Genomic DNA, 22,369 nt, shown 5'->3' on the forward strand with positions numbered 1-22,369 from the left:
TGGTTATGGTACAGTGTGTGTGTGTGTGTGTGTGTGTGTGTTGGTGATGGTTATGGTACAGTGTGTGTGTGTGTGTGTGTGTGTGTGTTGGTGATGGTTATGGTACAGTGTGTGTGTGTGTGTGTGTGTTGGTGATGGTTATGGTACAGTGTGTGTGTGTGTGTGTGTGTGTGTGTTGGTGATGGTTATGGTACAGTGTGTGTGCGTGTGTGTTGGTGATGGTTATGGTACAGTGTGTGTGTGCGTGTGTGCGTGTGTGTTGGTGATGGTTATGGTACAGTGTTTCTTTGTTTCCCCATCCCGAGAGCAGGGCTGAATAAGGCCACAGTTTCAGCATCAGTGTCTGGACCCGCCACCCTGACCTCAGCTCTCACAGCTCGACCTGACCAATCAGATAGGCTCCACTCCAGTCTGGGCCACACCACCCTCTTAACTCACACGCACACAAACCTGTACACACACACACACCACCCTCTTAACTCACACGCACACACACACACACACACACACATACACACACACACACACAAACAAACAAACACACACACACACACACACACACACACACACACGCACACACACACACACACACAAACAAACACACACACACACACACACGCACACACACATACCCTCTTACCCTCTCTGGGAAAAGGGAATGCGAGAGGTTTTAGCCAAATTTTTGCCCTGATTGTGACATGCATCATTTAGACGGGCTGATGTTGTCTGGATACGTTCAGACATAAAAAAAAAAGAAAAAAGAATAACTGCCTGGGCTCGTCATTGTTATTTTGAGGCAGCTGCCTGATTCAAGAATCCAGAAATGCATTTTTTAACAAGAGAGAGAGAGAAAGAACAAGGGATAAATAATTTTGGTTTAAATGGATATGAAATCAAGGCAGCCTTTATGAAAATAAATGATCTTTGTAAGATGATGACTTTATGGGATCTGTGCTTTATATGGCAAACCATTAGAACTATGCAGGGATATTCATTAGTATGGCAGAGTCAAAGAGCTGACATGGACAGATAATGTGCATGGATCAGCTTGGATACTTGGAAGCTTAGAAGATATTTGCTCAGATGATCCAAATGTTTGGAAAGAGTTCCTGCTCAGATGATCTTATGCAATATTACCTAAGAAGGACATTGAAGATTCACTCTATCATACTGCTATACTATAACTGTAGTGTGTGTGTGTGTGTACAAACTGTTAATCCATATACTTATTTACTTATTTTAATATGTAGCCTACACAGTAAGATCCATTTTCTTCTTTCATTATTTTTTAGTAGCGAGATGTGTTGTTAACATCATAATTTATTTATTTATTTATTTTTGCTGTCAAATATCATACGATTTTAACACACGTTAGAGGATGTTCATAATTTGGTGTCAGGACAATCAAAAAAAGGGCATGCATGGTTATAAGAAGCCTTTTACAAATTTAAAAAGTCCCCTGGCAATCATAAAAAGACCTGTGACATTTGAGAACAGACTTTCCGCCAATCGTAAAAATATCTCATGGAAAGGGCGCTAATGTTGAGGCGTTGTTCTGGTGCACGGATGCGACTCGCACCCCAGCATTGAATCCCAACCCTGCTGCCGCGTGGTTGGTTGCCCTGCAGGGAGACGCATAAATGGTGGTAGCCTCGTCCAGAGGTAGGGAGGGTTCAGTCAGCCGAAATCCGTGTCACGATCTCTGGTCGAGTAGGCAGCTGCATACGAAGTGTCTTCCTGTTCATCTCTGTGAAAGCCCAACGTAAAAACCCCTGCATATGAAGTGTCTTCCTGTTCATCTCTGTGAAAGCCCAACGTAAAAACCCCTGCATATGAAGTGTCTTCCTGTTCATCTCTGTGAAAGCCCAACGTAAAAACCCCTGCATATGAAGTGTCTTCCTGTTCATCTCTGTGAAAGCCAAACGTAAAAACCCCTGCATATGAAGTGTCTTCCTGTTCATCTCTGTGAAAGCCAAACATAAAAACCCCTGCATATGAAGTGTCTTCCTGCTTATCCCCGTGAATGCTGAGCACCAAAAGCCGTGGTGATGAGACAAGGCGGGGGCATCACATGCTTCGGACGAGAGCATGTGCTTGTCTGCATTCGATTCCAGAGGTTCCAGCATTGAATGCTGATATATAAGACTGGGATTTGCAAACCAGGGAGAAAGCAGAGGGAAAAAAAAACCCTAACTGTCATTAAAAGACATCTATTATTAAAAAAATGTCCTTACGAATCCAAAAAAGGCATATGACATTTGCAAAAAAAAAACCCTGCTTCAGTCACAAACTTGCCTGCGCTAATCAGAAAAGGGCACTACCAGAGCATCTCTCTGCCTGAAGATGCAGACGCTGCATGGTCTGAAAGCTGTCGAAATGATCGCTTATCGGTGGGGGAGGGGGGCTCAAGAACCTGTGCCTATATGCGGCGACAGAGACTTTCGGCTCCACTGTCCATCGATTAGCGAACGGTGGGTGCTGAGTGGCCAGACCTGGCTGGATTCCAGAGATGGTGAATCTGCGTTTCCATCCAAGGGTGATGGGGGGTTTTGGGGGGGTTCTGAGGGGGGAATAGAAACCAAGACAGAGGGCCAGAAAGAAGGGGGCAGGAGCCAGACATAGGTTGCTATGGAAGTGGGGGGGACAGAGACAGGCGCGAATAGGTCTCTGTAATGATAACAAGGTGGTTGTAATGCTCTCTAATGCATTGCTACTGAAGTTTTTATGCAGATATTTACTGTTATGCTGTTAAAGTAAAGCATGCTCAACATTGTTTTGCGAAAGCCTTAATGTGATTACATTTGTCCCATCTGCTGAGGGCGTCTGCTCCTACGGAAACGCATTTGGGCGCAGTCTGGTTTTCACAGAGCGGGGGACAGGCTCGTCCCTCCTTTGCACACCCCCCGCCCCGAGCCCCTCCTGATCCGCCCGTATCCCAGCGCCACACGGTGGGGCCCCTCTAATGGGCGAGCGTTAATTTACGCCGATCGATGAGCAGTCCAGACAGGGCCACAGCCCGGGGCATTCTGGGAGAGGCAGCCAACAGATAGGGAGAGCCACCGCCACGGTGTGGGTCGGGATAAAAATACTTTTATTATTATTTTTTTTTCTTCAATCAGGCGCCCTGACCTCCAGCTGTCATCACATGACCGCCTCGCTCATTCTCCCCGCTCGGCGCGTTAAAGTCACTTAAAGTTACACGCACCTTTCACTTGTTCAACCCCGGGACTGCGGTAGCACAGAGATATCTCCCTTTGTATCGGTCCTCTCAATGTGCCCTTCTGTCAGCCTCGGGTCAAAGGCCAGGGGAAGTGCTCTGTGTGGGGGAGTGGAAGGGAAACTGCTGCGAAGGCGATGATGTGGACCTATAATTAATTTCAGCATCACTGCCCTCTGAACTCTATCTCTCTCACTTTGTTTCTTTTATTCCTTTCATTCCCTTTGTCATCTTTCTTGCTCTGATCTAGCGTACCATTTTGATGGAGTGAATTTAACTGATTGTGTCTGGTAAATGGGAAAATTAAAATATAGGAACGTATTAGCTGGTCACATAATGCTGCTAGCATAAGTGAGTCATCTAATAATTTTCTTTTCTCTTATTTTCTTCTTTTCTCTCCCTTTCACCCTTCCTCCTTTCTCTCAATGGCCATAGAAAACGGGCAAGATTTTATTATGAATGAAGAATTAAAGTGTCTATTTGTAATTTTTCAGTTTTGTTGGATTTAGCGACATCCTTGGTCACTGGAGGTCACACAACTTCATTTTCATGCTCTGAATTCCAGAGTTTTGTTCAAAACAAAGCTACACCCCCAAAACAAAGTGGCATGGTTTGCTTGGGAGTGTTAGCTTGGAGACTGTCAGCAATGTCATCCGACACGGTAATATTGAGCAACATATCAAACCTAATTTTAAAGACAAAGTGTCAACACATGGTTACATTTGATATGTTTTCGGCCTACTGTGAGAGACTTCAGCCAGGACTAATAAAGGAGCTACAGTTAGATACAGTAACAATGTCAGAGTACGATAAGTACGATGGTAGTACATATGCTGAGTTTCACTATTTTCTATCCACAACTCTGTAAAAGTAAGAAACGGAGGAGGCTACATTGGGCCCCTCGTCAGCTTTTGGTACGTTTACGTCGACAGACTCACGTGTTTACGGAAGCGCCAGCGTGGAATTTTTGCTTTCTAAACATCTTCAGCAGACAAGTCATGGTTAGAGGACATTTGAATGGTATGCTTTTCCTTAGGGGAATGACAGAGGTCATGGCTGCATGCAATTCACCACAGTGTAAATACATGAACAGCCCATGTATCTATGCATTTTTAGTGCAATGCTATCTAACATTGGACATTGAATATTCACTCTACATTCTACGGAAATATTTTTCTTTTACCTTTTACCTCATTTAAATAGAAAGAGTATCAGAGATACTACCAATCAGAGGAGCATTGTGTGTGCGTGTGTGTGCATGCCTGTGTGTGTGTGTGGTTGTGTGTTTATGTGTGCGTGCCTGTGTGTGTGTGTGTTTGTCTGTGCGTCTACGTATAATTTCATGTTTGTTTTTGTGAAGGGAAATACCCATTTATTTTTTTTTGCATTTTTTTCTGCCAGAATAGGATAACAGGCAGACAGCCCTCATGACATTTTGTTGTTTGGGGTTTTGAGTGGTTTGAGGATTATTTTCTTTCTGACGGCGCGATTATTTTCTCATACATAACCGGCGAATAATTGCTTCCTCACAATTAGGGCATCGCGGGAGGCAGGGGGCGGGCACGGCGGCGGGCCGGTGTCGGCGGTTTGGCTTGTAATGAATCTTAATCCCCTGTTATCTGCTCGTGCCCAGAGGCGGCCTCTTAATGCCGCCAAACGCACGGCGAGGAGCCGGCTGGCTACAGACACGCGCCGTCTCGCACTCGCGCGGATTACACGCGCAGACGTCGCCGCCGCTGCGGCTCGTTCCACCGCCGTTACCGCGTCAACGTCACGAGAGCATCGTGGGAAGAGCGTTTCGGCAGAATCAAAGAATCTGGCTCTCTCTCTCTCTCTTGTCCTTGCTCATGTTCGTTTTCTTTGTTCATCTTCATCCTTTAAGGAGGGTGAAAGACGCTGTCATTAAAATTGAAATTGGTGTGAACTCAGGCTCCTCGGTCTTTAACATGAATTTTTCATCTTTTCACAACCTCTGAATAAGCCTGACCCTTTTTTTTGCAGTGTGGTGGCTTAACCCTTGTTTCGAACTGCCTTGACAAATATATCCTATGTGAAAATCCTGAGATGGACTGTGCCAGTCTTGTAGGAGCTGTCTTAGGGTACATGACCTCTCAGAGTTCAACATGATGAAAGACATGCCTCTGTGTGCGTGTGTGTTTCAGGGAACACCGATGTCTTGAGCACACTGTTGACACACAAGAGGTTTTTCTTCTGTTTTCAGCTGGAGGAGTCTGAGAGGCTTGTTGCTATGATACTCTTGCCGCAATGCCAATATTGAAATAAAGGCATGTATGTACATACATAACATGAGTGTGCAAGCGTGTATTTATGAGTGCATGTGCTTGTGTTAGTGTGTCTGTAATGAGGACAGGTCGTACAGGTCCAGCACACTGGCATGCTGGTTCTCTGGACCTTTAACTCCCGTTTAAACATACAGAAAATGGAATCCTGGCACAGATCCTGCCTTTTTTGTGACTTCTTTTTTCCTCTAGCGTGGGGCTCTGGTAGGCTCACGGCCTTGTGCATGGATGTAGCTTTTTCCTCTCTAATCTTGTTCTTCCAATGTGCACCTATGGGCTCAGTGTCTGCTCTTAATTGAAAAGCAGTTTAGCATGTTGTTCTCTTTTTTTCGGGGGGTGTTTGTTGAGACACGGCTTGTTATTAGCGCAGGGCGTTGCTCTTGGAGGATTGCCTCTGTGCAGAACTTAGTCACTCTAAATGGAATTTCCACATTTTGAAAACCAACCAAGTCACTCCTGGAAACGAAAGAGATTAAATATCTCACTACGCTTTCCTGGAGACCTCCATTTATTGTCTTTATTGTCTTGCTGAGGAAAGCCACAATCCTTCCTGATATGACTGACTGCACTAATTAAATTATATATATTAAGGGTATTAATCTATATCTGTAATATTTCCTTACATCCGAGGAGCACGGTATAAAGGGAGAGATATTAAAGCCATTGCCAATCAGTCAGTAAAATTACTGTTTATGTCTTAACATCAAAAATAGTGGAGAAAAAAGAGAAGGATGGTGGCCAGGGAAAATAAGTTTCCCGGCGAAAGGACAAGTGGGTGAAAGTGCAGTCCTTGCTGTCTGAGGGCCAGGGCGGTGTGGGCGGTGTTGTGCACAGAGAGCTCGCCCGGAGTGGGTGGAGCCTCTTTGTGGGTGTGGTACAGTGTGTGGCCGGCAGGAACACGCAGTGGCTAGCTGTCATGGGGCGGGGTTTTGTGGGGAGATGAGTGTTCAGATGTTTTTGCTCTGTAGTGTGGTGCCTGAGCATGTTGACAAGGGTGGACGCTGAGAAATGTGAAGGGGGGGGGCAGTCTCCCATGTGCTCTTGGCTTTATATGATGTGACCTTTAGGGGTGGAGGTGCGTATGATTCTAAAATGGATCTTGTCTCCATGATTTATCTGCACAGATGTCTTCATCCTGAGCGATTAATATATGTTTATTTTTGCATGTTATTCATGTATATAGCTGAATGGAACCTGCAACCACAGAAATCCGAGGTCAGGCTCTTATCCATAGCGACTCACTGGCTCTGATTGTCATTTGTTGTAATACTGGGAGGGTCAGGCCGGTGCTCAAATGTACGGGAGCCTCAGAACCGTAGGCGTCTATTATGAAATCATTTGCATTGTTTGGAGGTTCTTTAGCAGCAAAAAAACTGCTCCAGAGCTGAGAGCAGCCCTCAAATTTTTCATTTTAGGCTTTTGTGCTGAATTCCCCCTTTCAGCGTGACAGACGCAGGCGTCCAACCTGTCACGAGCTGAAACAAATCATGAATAACCGGATGCAAAACGGCAGGATTTTACAAAAGCTCTTCTCTGAGAATGCATGAAAAGAAATATTACGCAAAAATGCAACAATTACAGGCAGCAGCTATTAAGCAATCGACACAGAGCAGGAAAGGTTTTCACACAAAGGAGTTGTATTCCCTTTGATATTCAAGCCTGTTTCGGTGCAATCTGCAATGAAAATTATTAAATTGGGAAGGAGGGAGGACAGGGGGCGGAGACTTCTATCTAAAAGCCACGGGGACCTTTGCATTTCTGTGTAATAACGGCTCATTTTCTGTGAAGTCAGTGGACAGGCAAGAATGAATTAAGTTTCTGAGGAGTGCGTGACATTTTGAATAACAATTCTGGGGTGCATTTCGAAGTGACGAAGTCTCTCAAAGCCAGTAATGTCCAAGGAAACCCATCTCTGTCCTGTGCTCTGGCTGTGTGTGTGTGTGTGTGTGCGTGCGTGCGTGCGTGTGTGTGTGTGTGGCCATTCTGCTTGTGATCAGTTAACTCCTGTGTCTCGGTTGTCTCTCAGCCCAGTTCTGAGGCTGGCTGGCACCTCTAACAAAGAGCTGTGTACAGATGGGCGGTATGAGTGTTATTCTACTCACGGCCTTCTGCTTAGCTGATTAAGTACGTTTTTTTTTTCTCTTCGTCTTAATAACTGGTTATTGTCGGCACGTAATAAGAGGAGACGGTGATGTTGAGAGCAGCGCTGTGGTACGAGTGAGAGTGAGCGGCCATATCCTTTTATTGTATGAGTCAGCATTCCTGAGCGTTTGCTCCCCCTGGATATGTGCGGAGATGCGCACGCCCCTTGTCCTCTAGGCACACTCCAATGTTGAATTCGTCAGACTGTAAATTAATTAGAGGCCTTCTCCTGCGGAATGCGCTCCCTGTCCTGACAGTGTGGCATTTTCTGCTCCGTTGTTTAAAAGAGAAGAGTTTGTACTGAGGGGGAGAGTCTAAAATGATGATCAACTTTCTTTTTCAAAATCATGTTTCTCAATTTGTTTGCCCTTGTTATTCTTCGATTTTAAATGCCGTGTGTCCTGGGTCTTACCTGATTAAAATATAGCTAATACACAATCGTGATAGTGTTATGGGCTATATCAGAAGGTTTACACTAATGTAGTAATATCCGTTCAGATTTCCCCAAATAAAATAAATCCTTCATGTTATTACACCCATTGCTGTAGATTCCCATCATGGCATTGCTACAGTAACGTGAACTCTGTGGTCATTCAGACGCACACTGTGTGCACACTGTGTACCTTTACGAGTTCAGAGTAGTTCTCACCAACTAAATACCTTGCACTTTTCCAGCCATACTGCCTGAAATAAATCTTCAGAGATCTTTAGTAGGGTGTATCCCTGATAAGCAACTAAATTTGAAGCCCCAGGCAATGATTTGTATTGCCATAACTTTTCTCCCTCCTTTAATTTGAAGCATTCAGCCAGAGAGAAAATTAAACTGTGATGCCAACTGCCATTTTTATCATTCTCCCATGTTTGCTTCTGTGCCTCAAGTCTCCCAGCAAAAGATATGCAGCTGCTCATGGCAGGGAAAGGCATAGATTTTATCACGTGTACAGTCAAGTCAAATCAATTTGTCACATCTGTTGCCCTTTCCTTTTTGATCAATTCAACGAGAAACACCACATCATAAAGTCAACACACTAGGGAATATCTAGCTATGTTGGTAACATGCATAATGTATTCAAATACAACAGTATAATTGCACAGTTAGAAAGACACTGCATCATGCCTGTTTAGTTTGACCTGCCGAATGTCCCAAGGGTAGCATCTTGCTGTTTTGTTTGATACAGCAGAATATTTGCTTGGTGGTTTTTGTGTCCTTTGAAGGGATGCAATCCACACTTGTATGTGTGGATTTTGTACATAAGGACATAAGTGTTTATAGCTCATTTATATTTCTATTTTTTATTTTTTTTAAAAGTATTATTATTATTATTATTATTTATTCTGAACACAGCAGGGTGACAACACCTGATAGTTATCAATTATTTTGTATAAACGAATACATTTTCCCCCCTCATGTGAGTTTGTGCAAAAGGAAAGATTTATTTAAAAAGGATTCCATTTGCTTAAAGTCTGAACAGCTGGATTAATTGCATGTAGTTGGCTGGCTAACATAAGTTCTGTTACTTTTTAATCATTCAGTCAATCCAACTGCACTGCACTTTCTGTCTCAGAGCTTGTCCCTGTGTATGGATGTCTAATCCAGATCATTATTCCATTATCGGGTCAGTCAAGCCTAATTAATTACGAGCTCAGCTAGAACAAAAGCTAGCGTACACAGTTAGCCCTTGGGGCTAGCTCTAGCTGTGATTTGGAGAGGGCAAAGTGAGAAAAGGAACATCTGCCTTTGCTGAGAGAGGAGGTGTTGGGGCGACCACACTTTTACCTTCTCTTCAGCACAGTACCGTTGAGACCGTGCAACAAGCCACACACACCCTTCAGGTTACCCCATTGGCTGTCTGCAGCGAGGTCACATGACCTGGACTGATGTGTTCAAGTGCAGAGGGCAAAGCGGGCTGTCGTTAGGCCGTTGTATATGTCAACACGCCCTTGCTCTCTGGAGTGCTGGTCAAAGGAATCTTAATTGCCTGGTATCTGTAGAGTCAGGCGGGTAATTTGGAGGCTTAGTGTAGTATGGGAGGAGTGACCAAACAGGGGCTAGGAGTTTTGAGCAGCTTGGGGATCAGTAAGAGTGGTCATTCGCTGGTCTGCTATTCATGCCCTGTCGACCTTGAGCTGCCTCCTGCGTGCATTAGTGCTTCAGGGGGAGGGTCTCGGTGTTTGCCGCAGAACGCTTGCTCAGCGCATTCTCTTGACGTCCTCCATAGGATCTCCTGGCTGGTCCCACTGCGGGAGAGCTTGTGGTGCACTGACACAGCACTGTGAGGGAGCGGCAGGGTCACTATCTGCGCTTCTCGTGCGAAAATAGTGTTTCTGCCTGGCTGTGCTTCCCAGAAACCAGCGGCCGCCCCCTCTCCACTCAAGCACCATCATTAACCAAAAAAGATAATCATTTCTTTTTTTCAGTTTTGTTCCAGTGATTGAGGCTAATTGAATGTTGACTACGAGCTTTCAGTTCTCGAAGTGCCGCATAACATTTGCATCCGCCTCATGTTCAGAGCACTGTTTTCTGTTGACTTTCTGAATTACTGTAGCCTCATACAGTTAGCCTGAATTAGCCTAAGTGAACTTCAATTAATCAGAAGTATTGTGAACTTAAATTAATCAGGAGTCATTCATTTTCCTGGATGTAGCCTGATTCAGATTAAGTCTCAATCAAGTCTCAAAACCTAGATCAGCTGGGATTAGCTGGCCATAATATAACAGGTAAAATATCTGTCTGTCTCTCCACTTGGTTTCTCAATTGTCTGTCTGTCTGTCTCTTAGCATACGAGTGTTGGATGGGCTAGTCTCTGAGTTTCAGCAGCTGTTCTGTGTTCTATTCCCTACCAGTTCCTCACGGGGTGATTAATTACAAGCCAGGATCACCCACAGAGTGAGGGATCACAGTTAACCTCTCTGCCACCACTCATCCCTGTCCTGGCTGCCTAACTGGCATTCATCTCCCACCAACCCCTGTTTCAGATGGAGTTTTGCTTGTAAAACTAAATTTTCTGCTGTTCCAGTGAGGGTATATCCAAGTAAAAAATGTGAACCCTTCTTTTGACAGACCTCTCTGGATGGAGGATTGTAAATTAAAACATAGAAAATTTGAAATGTTTCAACAGTCTCACTACAGTCAGATGATTTACATGAAGCATGCGGATTCCTTTCAGATGACTTTTTGTATTTTATTTTGTATTCCTTCTGCAAAATAAGTATGGATTAGACTCACTGTTTTCATGTGTACCTTTGCCCTTGTTACTCCCATCTTCCCTATTGGCCGGACAGCAGATACAATTGCCCAATCAGTGGACTGGGATGGTTATTCACCCGACATGAAGCAAGAGCCGGCTATTGAGGCAGACAGCATGTCTGGCACTCAGACCAATGGCCCGACTATCAAAGGCATTTTCCAGCCTTTTCATCCAGCTTTCTGGAAGGCCCAGAGGCTCTGTCCGCGCACTTCTCCCCCAGTGCTGTTAGCACATGTGGCTGGGAGCGCGGCTCGGACTCGAACCTGTGCTCGTGCGGCCCGCGCTCTTTAGATCTCCAACACTGTCTCCTTTGTGGAATGTGTTCCATCGGCAGCGGCCTCGCGTCTGCACGCTAACAGGGCCCGCTCAGACGCACACCTGGGCCGACCCCGGCTGATTTACGGCCCTGCGTTCCGCCTCTGTGCTGTGGGACAGCACCATGACTGCAGTGTCAGGCCTGGTGGACTGGCACTGAATGTGAGGCCAGAGAACTGTGGCTTCCAGGCCTGAGTGAGAAACTAAGGACAGAGTGAGAGACACTACAGACACAGTGCGACACTGAAAACTCAGTGAGACACTATGGACTCAGTGAGACACTACAGACACAGTGCGACACTGAAAACTCAGTGAGACACTATGGACTCAGTGAGACACTACAGACACAGTGCGACACTGAAGACTCAGTGAGACACTATGGACTCAGTGAGACACTACAGACACAGTGAGACACTGAAAACTCAGTGAGACACTATGGACTCAATGAGACACTATAGTATGAATCAGTGAGACACTATGGACTCAATGAGACACTATAGTATGAATCAGTGAGACACTGAAGACTCAGTGAGACACTATGGACTCAATGAGACACTATAGTATGAATCAGTGAGACACTATGGACTCAATGAGACACTATAGTATGAATCAGTGAGACACTATGGACTCAATGAGACACTATAGTATGAATCAGTGAGACACTATGGACTCAATGAGACTCTATATTATGAATCAGTGAGACACTGAAGACTCATTGAGACGCTATGGACTCAATGAGACACTATAGTATGAATCAGTGAGACATTGAAAACTCAGTGAGACGCTACGGACTGAATCAGTGGGACACTACAGACTCACTACACCAGTGGCTGCTCCAGAAGTGTTGAAGAGGGCCATGCACGAATGTGACACACAGAAATAAACAGTGCGACGTCTTGCACTTTTGAAGTGGAAAAACACTGAGGTGGCACGGGCTGGTCAGTCAGGGGGGATTTATTGCTCACAGCGGCTATCGATCCCCCCCCCCCCCCCCCCCCCCGACCTCACGACACCGCTTTCCCTCCTGGCGTCCGTACGTATCGGTTACCGTGCGCTCTGGTGCCGGTTGCCATTTGGACGGCGGGCGTCCGCGAGGGGCGCAGATCGTTACCCCTCGGCGCTCTCCCCGGGCTTCAGAAGAGCGCCGGGCTCGTTTCTAACCCTGGCTTCCTGGAGCTCCGGGTCTGAGCAGGCTCCGACCTGCGAGAGCGGAGGCGGTGACATTAACGGAGGATTAATAATGCATGGGCGCGCGGGTGGACCTGTCCTGCTCCCTCTGAGGCCCCGGCGCTCCGCGGTCCAGTCTCACACACCCTGCTCACTCAGCCGCGGCTCCAGCGCGGGGAGGGAGGGCTCGGCTTGTATGAGGGGTTCAGAGTATTCTCTTCAGCTTGTGGGGAACGTCATAATTATGTCATAATTTTGCAGTTTGTTGCTGTCCTTTGGGTGGCAAAAAAACTATTAAACTTAAATTAAAAACTTAAACACCTAAATTAAAAATAAAAACGCTTAAATTTATTACCAGAAGTAGTGAAATCAAATGCCTGCCTGAGTGCTATAATATGGAGACTCCTTAGAATGGATTTTACAAATCCTAGATTTAACCATTGTTTCTCTGCACGGTCACAAACTGCAGGCTATGACTTGGGAGATTTACATTAGTTTTTTGTGATCAGTGATTGTAGTTATAGGGCAACAAGAGTGCACAGTGCCTCTCTGTGTATGTCTCCCTTGTGTTCTTACCATGTGTTCTTTGCAGTGAACAGGAAGTGATGTCAGTACAGTGCAGGTCAAGGGTGAAGAGGCTACTTTACTTGATTTTTGCTGGTTGCACCCTCCTTCTCCTCCATCTGTGAACACAGCTGATGGAACTTCACTCCCAATCAAATGAGTTTTCCTTTGGATAAACACAAGAGAGCGGAACCACTGCTGCATTTGCTTTTGATTATCACTGATGCAAAAACACGTCTCTCTGTCCTCTGTCTCTCCGCCTCTTTCTTTCCCTCTTCTCTGAAAACTATTATCTCCTCTCATCTTCGGCTCAGCTTTCTAAGAGGGGAGACGCAGGCGTAGCCGCTGAACGGTCCCATGATGCATTTTCCCTCCTAACACTGAAAGATTAATCTTCCCGTGAATCGCCTAAGTGGAGATGGAAGATAAAGTGCAATTTTGCTGGATTTCATGACACGGCTGTGTGTCTCGTTAAAGTCTGACGTACGCTATCGGTGATGCAAGGAATCCAGTGGGTCTGAATGACACAGGCAAAATGGCAGCCTGGTGACAGTGACAGATAATTTAGCTTGGCCTTGGTGTGCAGGAGGGGGACAGGTGCGCTATAAGTCACTCTCTTTGACACATAAAATAATGCATCCATCTTTGCGAATGCTTTGCTCCTCGGGTCTGCAAACACTGGCTTTTTCTCCCTTGGTGACTGTGCACCTCATATGCTTCGTTTTCTCCTGACTTTTGACATCACCATCTTTTATTTTGTGTCCCACACCTTCACTCTCTGCCCTAGCAAATAGTATTATCACTATCTGTGGTTGCATGATCATCATACAAGCAGATATGACCCAGTTTATAGGTATAAGAATATTCATTTTCTAAGACACAACTATCCTGCCAAGGCTTTGAACTTGTGACCACTTCTCCACATCTGGCTCCATTGTAGAGCAGTGGAACTGGCAGCCCCCACAAGCCTCGCCCCCCTTGGTGTCCTTCACAGACACGGCTGTGTTTGTCAGCAGAAGAGTGCTGCATTGTCAGAGCTGCACTCCGCCCTCACCGCAATGGAAGCCAAGCTAGCTTCCAGCCCCCCGGCCTCCACACCTCACCTGCCCCACACTGCATCAGTGGGGAATGGTGCTATTCCAGCTGGTGCTATGTAGAGCCAGGTGTGCCAGGTGCACGGAGAGCAAAACAAAAACACAAATCAGTGTACATATGACAAGGAAAGTGTAATCTTTCATTTAGTTTTTTCTTTTTAATTCAGCTTTTTGGATTCGCTTACATGGCCGATTAAAATGAATGAATATCTCTGGCAGCTGTTCTTGTGAATATCATGAATTACTGCACAGGGGCAAGGGTGGAGAACATGCCACTGTTACTGCACTGCATTGCTCAAAACATCCAACAGCTATGGGCGGTGTCTCTGTGTGAGTGGAGAAACAGAGTATTTATCATCACCTCACTAAATTTGAAAAACAGCTTTCTCCTGTTCTGTATTAGTCTGAAGTTCAAGGTTATTATTTATGTGGTGTTATCATTATTGTTGTTATTATTATGCTTTAAAATAGTCCTGAGGTTTGAGAGCCAGTGAGTATTGCGCTCCCTGGGGAAAGGAAAGAGGTGGGAGATAGAGAGATGAGGTGTCTGCATTTGGGAGAGACTGAGCTTTTGGTCTGTCTTTTCAATGCAGCTGAAGCCGCCTGCCTACAGGCCCCTGATATGACATTAGCAGGAAAACATCATGTGACAGACTGTCCGCGTGTTCAGTCCAGGTTTGGAATTCCTGCTTGTTAAGTGGCGGTATGGTGCGCCCCCCCCGTTAATGAGTTTGCAAGCTCGTGTGCCATTTTCACTGGGATTATCTCATTAGGGTCGTTCTCGTTAAGGGAGTTCAATGTTTATTAAGTGTATTTATAGTAATTACTGCTGGCTTTATTTGCAATGGTCTTTTGTGCCATCGTGAGCATGACTTGAGACAATTTCCAGAGGGTTACTGACGGGCGCTGGCTCGAGTCTGTCACATGACACCGTATTGTCACATGGTACGTCTCTGCGAATGCTGCAGTGGTAATTGCATTGAGGGGTTGGCCCGGGTCAGCCAGGGTGAGTGCAACGTGATCCCTCCCCCGCCCCCTCCTCCCCTCCCACCCCCACTCCTGGTGCTCCTCTCACTCATTTGCTGGGAGCAGAAGGTCAGCTTTATCTCAACTGCCTCGGATCAGCTATTGGTGCTAAAGCCTTCTGTGCTCGCCAGTGAACTTGGCCAGAACGGATGACAGAAAGCAAGACTTGATTATTTTTGGGCTGTAAGATGGGGGAACTGTTTCATTAAAGGGGTGTGTGTCCTCTGGATTAGAAGAATTTGTAGTTTGAGCTAGATAACAGTCACACACTAAAATGTCAGAGCTGGAAAAACTCTGCCTGAAAATGTATACACACCCTGCCCCCCCTCGCCCCCCCCCCCCCCCCCCCCCCACACACACACACACACACACACACACACGCGCACACACCCTACTGGTCAGAGACACACGGGCTGTGAGACACACAGATTGTAAAGTAATCGAGTGTGCCTGTGTTAGTGCGTTTGTGTGTATGCGTTTCTTTAATATTGATTGGATCAAACCATCTTGTCTATTGGGTCTGTTGATGGTAAATATTGTGAGCAGAATACCAGGATGTAAACCACACTAGGTTGCCACTGGTGACAGAGCATCTTGAACACAATTTTGTGTACTGAAGTGGGTCCACGAGGTTAGTAAGACACCATCTTAACCCCGCTCTCCAAGAGTTTTACTAGCGGTTGAGTGTATTCCAGTCCGTGTGCTCGCTGGTTTCTCCTTTCCTGTTTGGAGTGGCGCTGTATTAATAGGCTGCGATCAGGGGAGCTGGTGGAAGGGGTTCTCGTAATTCATTCCCGTCTCTGTACATCTTTTTATAGCAGTCCACTGCTGTTCTGCCAGGCACCAGCAGATTCGCCAGAGCCTTTATTTCCATTTCAAATGGGAGCAAACCCGCTGCAATTGTCAGAGTAATCGTACACAGCAACTCTATTTGACAGAACATCATGTGTGCTAATATTTGAGACGTTCGATTTCAGCAGATTTAAAAAAGCTCCTAATGCTGTGGCTACCCTTGTTTGCTATGATCTATGACCTGAGTTGTATTTAGATGAATGATATTTGTTGCATTCTTCAGACATTGTGAATGTAAAAATAAGGGCATGCAGTCTATGCTGTTAAATTACCATCATCATCCAAATCACATCCTCACAAATGCAAGAGATCTTACAATGCACAAATATTCAATTGTGTGTTATTACAGATACACTTTCTTTAGATATGGCAAGGACTAAATAGGACTCCTGTGCATCATTATATTGCCCTGTAGTGGATATCAATTTAAAATAATAATGATAAACAAGCAGTGATTGTAACCTTTTGAATTAGGTAATATAATCTGTTTCTCAGATGCCGTTTTCCCAGTCATATGTCTTGGTGTTCTTATTTTGGAATATTTTTCTGTTGACTGGTTTCATAGTGCCCATCACTGAGGTCTGTGTCTGTGGTATAAGAGTGCACTCCAGTGGTCTGGCAGCAGTGGGAGGAGGGTGAGGGGGGCGGGGAGAGTGGTGGGGGTGTGGGGGTAGTCAAAGGCCAGGGAAATATTTGGAGAATGTTCTTTTGCCCTGAGAAAACCAACAGAGAGTATGGGACTGCACAGTACTCCCATTTTTATTTAAAAGCTGAAATATGGCTGAAAGACTTGTGTAATGAGGCCAAGGTGATTAATGACGGCAGATAAGCAGTACATACAAGCACAGCCAAAAACACACATATCATACACACACACACATCATGCACACACGCACACACTCACACACACACACACACACATAATACACACTCATCATGCACACACAGACACACAGACATCATACACAGACAAACACACACACACACACACACATACACACACTCTCACAAACATACCTATGATTTATATGAACACAAGCATGCATGCACACACGCACACATATGTACACACAAACACACAGACAACATACTCTTGCTCACAAACATACCCTCACATATGATTTATATGAACATACACACACACACACACACACACACACACACACAAAGGAAAAGTGTATACATAAACAGAGGATGTTTCTTCTTTACTTCGAAATAGAAATTATATTAATCCTTGTGTGTACATCTAATTAAACAATGCTTGCATAGAAAGGAAAGGTAAGACCAACATGACATACTGCTCTGGGTATTAACATAATCCACAGAGAGGCATTGAAAAATATGTTTATGTGCATATCTATTGAAAGCACTCAGAGTGCATGCTGTTTCCCCTCACATATTCTAAAGAAGATATATTTCTGCAGATGCACATTACGTAAACATGAAGGCAGAGTGGTGCTTGTTCCGCTATGTGTCAGAGAATGCGGTGCTGGTCTACTGAGGGGAGCAGTGGTTTGCAGACACCTTTTCTGGGATGTCATGGGTTCCAATCAGATTTACTTACTATAAAAGCTTTCCCTAAAACCGCAAATGTGGAAGCAATGGCGACTTTTAAAAACCAACGGAAAGCATTTCTTTTTTATTATTCTTTTATGGAATCAGTGTGTCTGACTGAACTGTGCTTTCCCTGTATTTAGATGATGGTTTTTAACTGTTGTGCATCCAGGGACTTCTCGGTGCGGGGACCGCAGTATAAAAATTAAAATGATTGGCTGGCTGAGGGATTGAGCTGTGAAATAGAGGTCTGCCAACAGCAGGGGAAAGCAGTGAAAGGAGGTGAATGAATGGTCCTCCAGTCAACTCCTCCGTAAGCACCCCGCTCACACATGCCCTCGCCTGCCTCACTGACACTCACTCCATCGCTTTAATAACCCCGTCCAAATACATCCACCGCCGCTCATCAGCGATAACAAAGAGGAGGCTGTGGAGCTGCTCAGCGGGTCCATTTGAAAGGAAATTAATACCCACGATGCAGTGCTCCGGTCCGCCTGCCACTGGCCTACGGTTTTTCTGACACCTTGCACGTGTGCTACTTAGCCTACTGCAGCCCAATACACACGCACACACTCACATACACTCGCACACCCACACACACACGTTCACACACCATTGCTGTGACTGCTGGGATTCGGAGTTCCCCCATCCCTCTGCCGGCCCTCCTTCCCTGTCTGTTTCTGCCTCCAGTTCAGGCTCCGCTTCTTTGGGACGTACATACAACACATAAAGTAATAACACAACCTTTACCTTCACGCTTCATTGTGTTTGATAGAGGAGGGGTGTTTTCCCCTCCACAGAGAGGACAGAGAGAGAGAGCGATAAGATCAGACCCTCGGGCGGCTCTGAATGGAATGGGAAGGCTAATGTTGCGACTGGGCGGTCCTGAGTTCAGTGTCCCCGTCAGCTTTTTATTTGCTGTGCTGTAAAAGCCATACTCATCCCCGCTTGCTGTCACCGGAGTGCGGTTGTCTAGGTAACGTTTTTGCGATGTCATCCGAGAGGGAGCGTGATTCAGATCTGTAGCCGAGATCGGCACGTTGCTATGGACGCGGTGACGCCCCTCCGCTCGTCCTGCCTGCGCCTTTATATTTGGGGTGGGACGCCCCTCTGTGCAGAGGAGACTGCTGATGAGGGCGCTGCGTGCGTCGCTGTCTGGACTCCCGCTTATTGGATCCACCGCCCCGTGTGAGCGGATGTGCCGTCTGCCCCCCGGGCCCCGCCGCGGCGGGCGTCCAGCTGCAGCCTGGCGGATCGAATTAGGCGGGCGGCGGCCTCCGTGAGGGGGGAACGGTGGGGGGGCGGGACCGTACTTTGTCTCACAGGCAGCTCGCCGCTCATCTTTACACAGAAGGAACCCAGCTTCTGAAGGCTGTGTGCGTCAAGCATTCTGTGTCAGGCGGTAGAAGGGAGGGGGGAATCACCAGTCTACTGAACCCATTTGTGTGTGACTGAGCTGAGTACCTGCTTTTTGAACCAGGCTTGCGCTTGGACCGTTGTCTTGTACAGGTCGTGAAATTGATCTGTGTGCACCGAGTCCAGTTATTGGATTTTACAGTTGCCCTTGCCTTTGCGATATAACAGTACTTATTAGTTTGCTGGCTTTGAACTGCGTGGACACATGACTGTTGTCACAGAACTCATGACATGTCACAAATCAACAGAGGCTGTGGGCGTCCAGTTCTGTAGAGTGTTTAAGTAACTTCTCTTTTTGCCACCTACTGTAACTTTACATTTCCAAAGAGGAACGAGCAGAGAATCCTACTCCTGTTGAACTTGACTTTGGGCTGACGCAGAGTAAGGCTCCGGCGGGGAGCTGCCAGCAGTACCTGACACAAGTCACAGGTACTAAAACATCAGATCTCTGGCAGTCTCCTTGCCATCAGTTCCAGGCAGAGGCACTCAACAGTCCCTGTGGGGACGCACCAGGAATGGAAAGTCTTTAGCAATTAGCAGCGATCGATCGGGAGAGCGGCACGGAGAGTCACGGGCGTCCGGCTAAAAACAGCTGCCCCCCGACCTTCCTCCTCGGGCGTCCTCGCCTGACCCGCCCCTGTCACCGAGCCAAGCGCTGGAGACGCAGGGTGGGGGGGGGGGGGGGGGGGGGGGGGGGGGGGGGCGGCGGCGGGGCGCCTCCTGGGACGGTTACACTGGCGGCTTGTGCGGTGTCGCCCCAGCGGCATTGTGGGACAGACGCAGCCATAGTGGGAGCATTGTCCTCCTGAGGAGAGAAGAGCCGTGCGCGTGGCAGCGTGTCTTTGCGCTCCCTCCCCTGCGATTACGCCGGGATCAGCCCATCAGCACGAGCTGCTCAATATTCACCCCGGGGGGCGGGGGAGACGGGTCCGTGAGACTGGCGCAGAGACGCGCGGGGAGGTGTGCGGAGGGGGAGACGATGATCGTTTTCTGTCCGGGGCGCGGCGTCGCCGACCAGGCCTTGTTACACCCCCGCAGCACGGGGCTCGGTAAACGGATAAAACCCTCTCGCCTCCCCAGCTGCTGAGTCGCGGCACACCTGAGGGGAATGTGGAGACAAGCGTGTGCCTTTTTTATCTCCCTTTCACTGTCTCTCTCTTTCCTGTCTGTCTCTCCCCTGATGAAAAGTCTTTTAGCTGTGTTGAGATTCTCTTTGTAGGCTCTGTTGTAAGCTCTGTTGAGACTTTCTTTAATGTGACAGAGGTTAATGACATTTATGTGCAATTAATCTGCTTATTTGACTCATGCAGGGTCTGCATGACGTATAGACACCCTCCCAGCCTGTACTTTATGCATCTTCATCAACGATAATGGGTTTTAATCTTCTCATCTTCCTCTCTCTCTCTTTCTCTCTCTATCTCTCTCTCTTCTCCTCTGTCCCCAGGGCCGCTGTTCCAGAGAGAACTGTAAGTACCTACACCCTCCTCCGCACTTGAAGACTCAGTTGGAGATAAATGGAAGGAATAACCTGATCCAGCAGAAGAACATGGCCATGCTGGCACAGCAGATGCAGCTGGCCAACGCCATGTTGCCTGGGACACAACTGCAACCAGTGGTTAGTATCTGTACAGTACCCTTACCAGCCCCACCTTCCCAAACAGCAAACGCCCTAACTTTCCTGCACTCACCCAACACACTTCTCATCTTCCCACTCAACAAGGGAACACACCTCCCAGTCTGTATGTCCAGCTGAGCCATGCCTTTAACTGACCTAGAGCCCCACAGCAATGTACGCCATGCGCCTACTGCTCAGCCTCCTTAAATGAAGTCACATGGTCCACCTCCACCACCATCTTATCCTGCAACACCAGATTGGCCAGATTTGAATATGGCGAACCTGTCCAAAGCCAATTTTCCCTAATCTGGCGACACGGACCACAGGGCTTCTGGAGATCCCCTGGGGTGACATCAGACACTAGAGGGGGCACACAGAAAGGCAAGCATAGCCTTTCTCTAATTAGCTGTTAATAACTTTTGTTTTGAAAAGATTGCGTGTTCCTCTGATCTGTCACAGAAAGGATATTGCACGGGCTCGGTACTGAGAGTGCTTCCTGTTCTGTCCTTTGAGAGGTTCTGTCTCACAAATATACATTCTTTGCAATGAATGCCAAAGAGAACCCACTTTTCTCTTAGAAGTCTTGGAGAAAACTTCACACAGTCGAGTTCAGAGTCAGCTTTTAGGCAACAACTCTCAAGGCTCTTATTAAAAAAGGAGACTTAATGTGAATATTACAGAAGAGCATTGTTTAATAAATGGCAGTCGTAAAACTACTGTACTATAAAGAAAGAGGGCCCAGTTTCATTTGAACGTAATAAAAGGAGAGCAGATTTAAATGAAGACTATAATGCATTTGCAGATTTAACTCCTGACAGGAGCTTTGTAGCAGCAACAGCTTTGTTTCAGCAACAGCAATTTCTCCTACTCTTGCTTGTTGCTCGGGTAGCCACGCTACACTGATAACAAGGCTGTGCTAATAACCATGCCCAATGAATCAATCCTTTAATCATGATCTTATCCTGTACAGTACCTTTGTATTAGAATGGCACACGAGGGCTTTACCCTCTTTATTCAGTCAATGGCAGCAAATGACAATGCTAGCGCTCTGACCACAGCTTAAACAGCATGAGGAGGAGAGACCGTGCGCTGCTGTCCAAATGCACATCTTCAAACAAAACCACGCTGACAAGCTCCGCTCAGCAGATTAAACACCCACTAAAGATCTGTCCTTGATACATGCTAGGATGATTGCTTTTTGTCACTTAGCCCAAAGATGAGGACATTGATTGAGTTTTTTGTTCTTCCCTTTTTATCCGTTCTTTCAGCTGTGGGGAAGAGAGGCACTGCAGGTTGGTGTGAGGGCGTTCTCAGCTCTTATCTTGCGTCAGGGGGGCAGAGCCATTCAACCTGTCGAGGAGATGAGACGGCCGTTAAACCAGACTACTGTTGTGAAACCCAGTGAAACTTCACATGATGGCAGCCCACCTGAGAAACAGTGTGAGAGAGACAGAGAGAAAAAGAAAGAGAGAGAGAGAGAGAGAGAGAGAGAAATTATCCCAAATTATGAATCATTTTAATTTTATATCAAGAGAAGAAAAATGTGCAATTCTGTTAGGGGAAGGATCAACAGCCCCAATTGCGGCACAGTTCATTTCAGCCTGTCATAATCTGAGGGACAGTGAGTGACTACCCACCCCATATAAATATTATACATATTTATTGATTTACTTCTGTTGCTGTCAATGCTGTTATTGTTATATATTGTTACATTTATCATTATTATTTTAATTATTAATTTTAATTATTATTATTTTACATATTATATATGTATGCTTTGGCAACATACATTTGTATTTCATGCCAATAAAGCAACTTAAATTGAAAATTGAAAATTGAGAGAGAGACAGTGAGAGAGA

At 46.3% G+C, this 22,369-nt stretch overlaps 1 protein-coding gene across 9 annotated transcripts in view; it reads left to right on the forward strand.

Annotated features, from left to right (window-relative positions):
• LOC118210079 (muscleblind-like protein 1) overlaps positions 1-22,369 on the forward strand; it is a 69,930-nt gene that overhangs the window by 29,078 nt on the left and 18,483 nt on the right. For 6 of the 9 annotated variants that reach the window (XM_035385933.1, XM_035385939.1, XM_035385937.1 and 3 more), the window contains 2 exons: positions 20,340-20,510; positions 21,779-21,802. In XM_035385933.1, coding sequence (XP_035241824.1) covers positions 20,340-20,510; positions 21,779-21,802 — 195 coding nt within the window. The remainder of the gene's footprint in view (positions 1-20,339; positions 20,511-21,778; positions 21,803-22,369) is intronic. The other 3 variants (XM_035385938.1, XM_035385936.1, XM_035385934.1) reach the window with 1 other exon arrangement.

This window comes from Anguilla anguilla, chromosome 12 (assembly GCF_013347855.1).
Source record: "Anguilla anguilla isolate fAngAng1 chromosome 12, fAngAng1.pri, whole genome shotgun sequence".
Taxonomy (NCBI): Eukaryota; Metazoa; Chordata; class Actinopteri; order Anguilliformes; family Anguillidae; genus Anguilla; species Anguilla anguilla.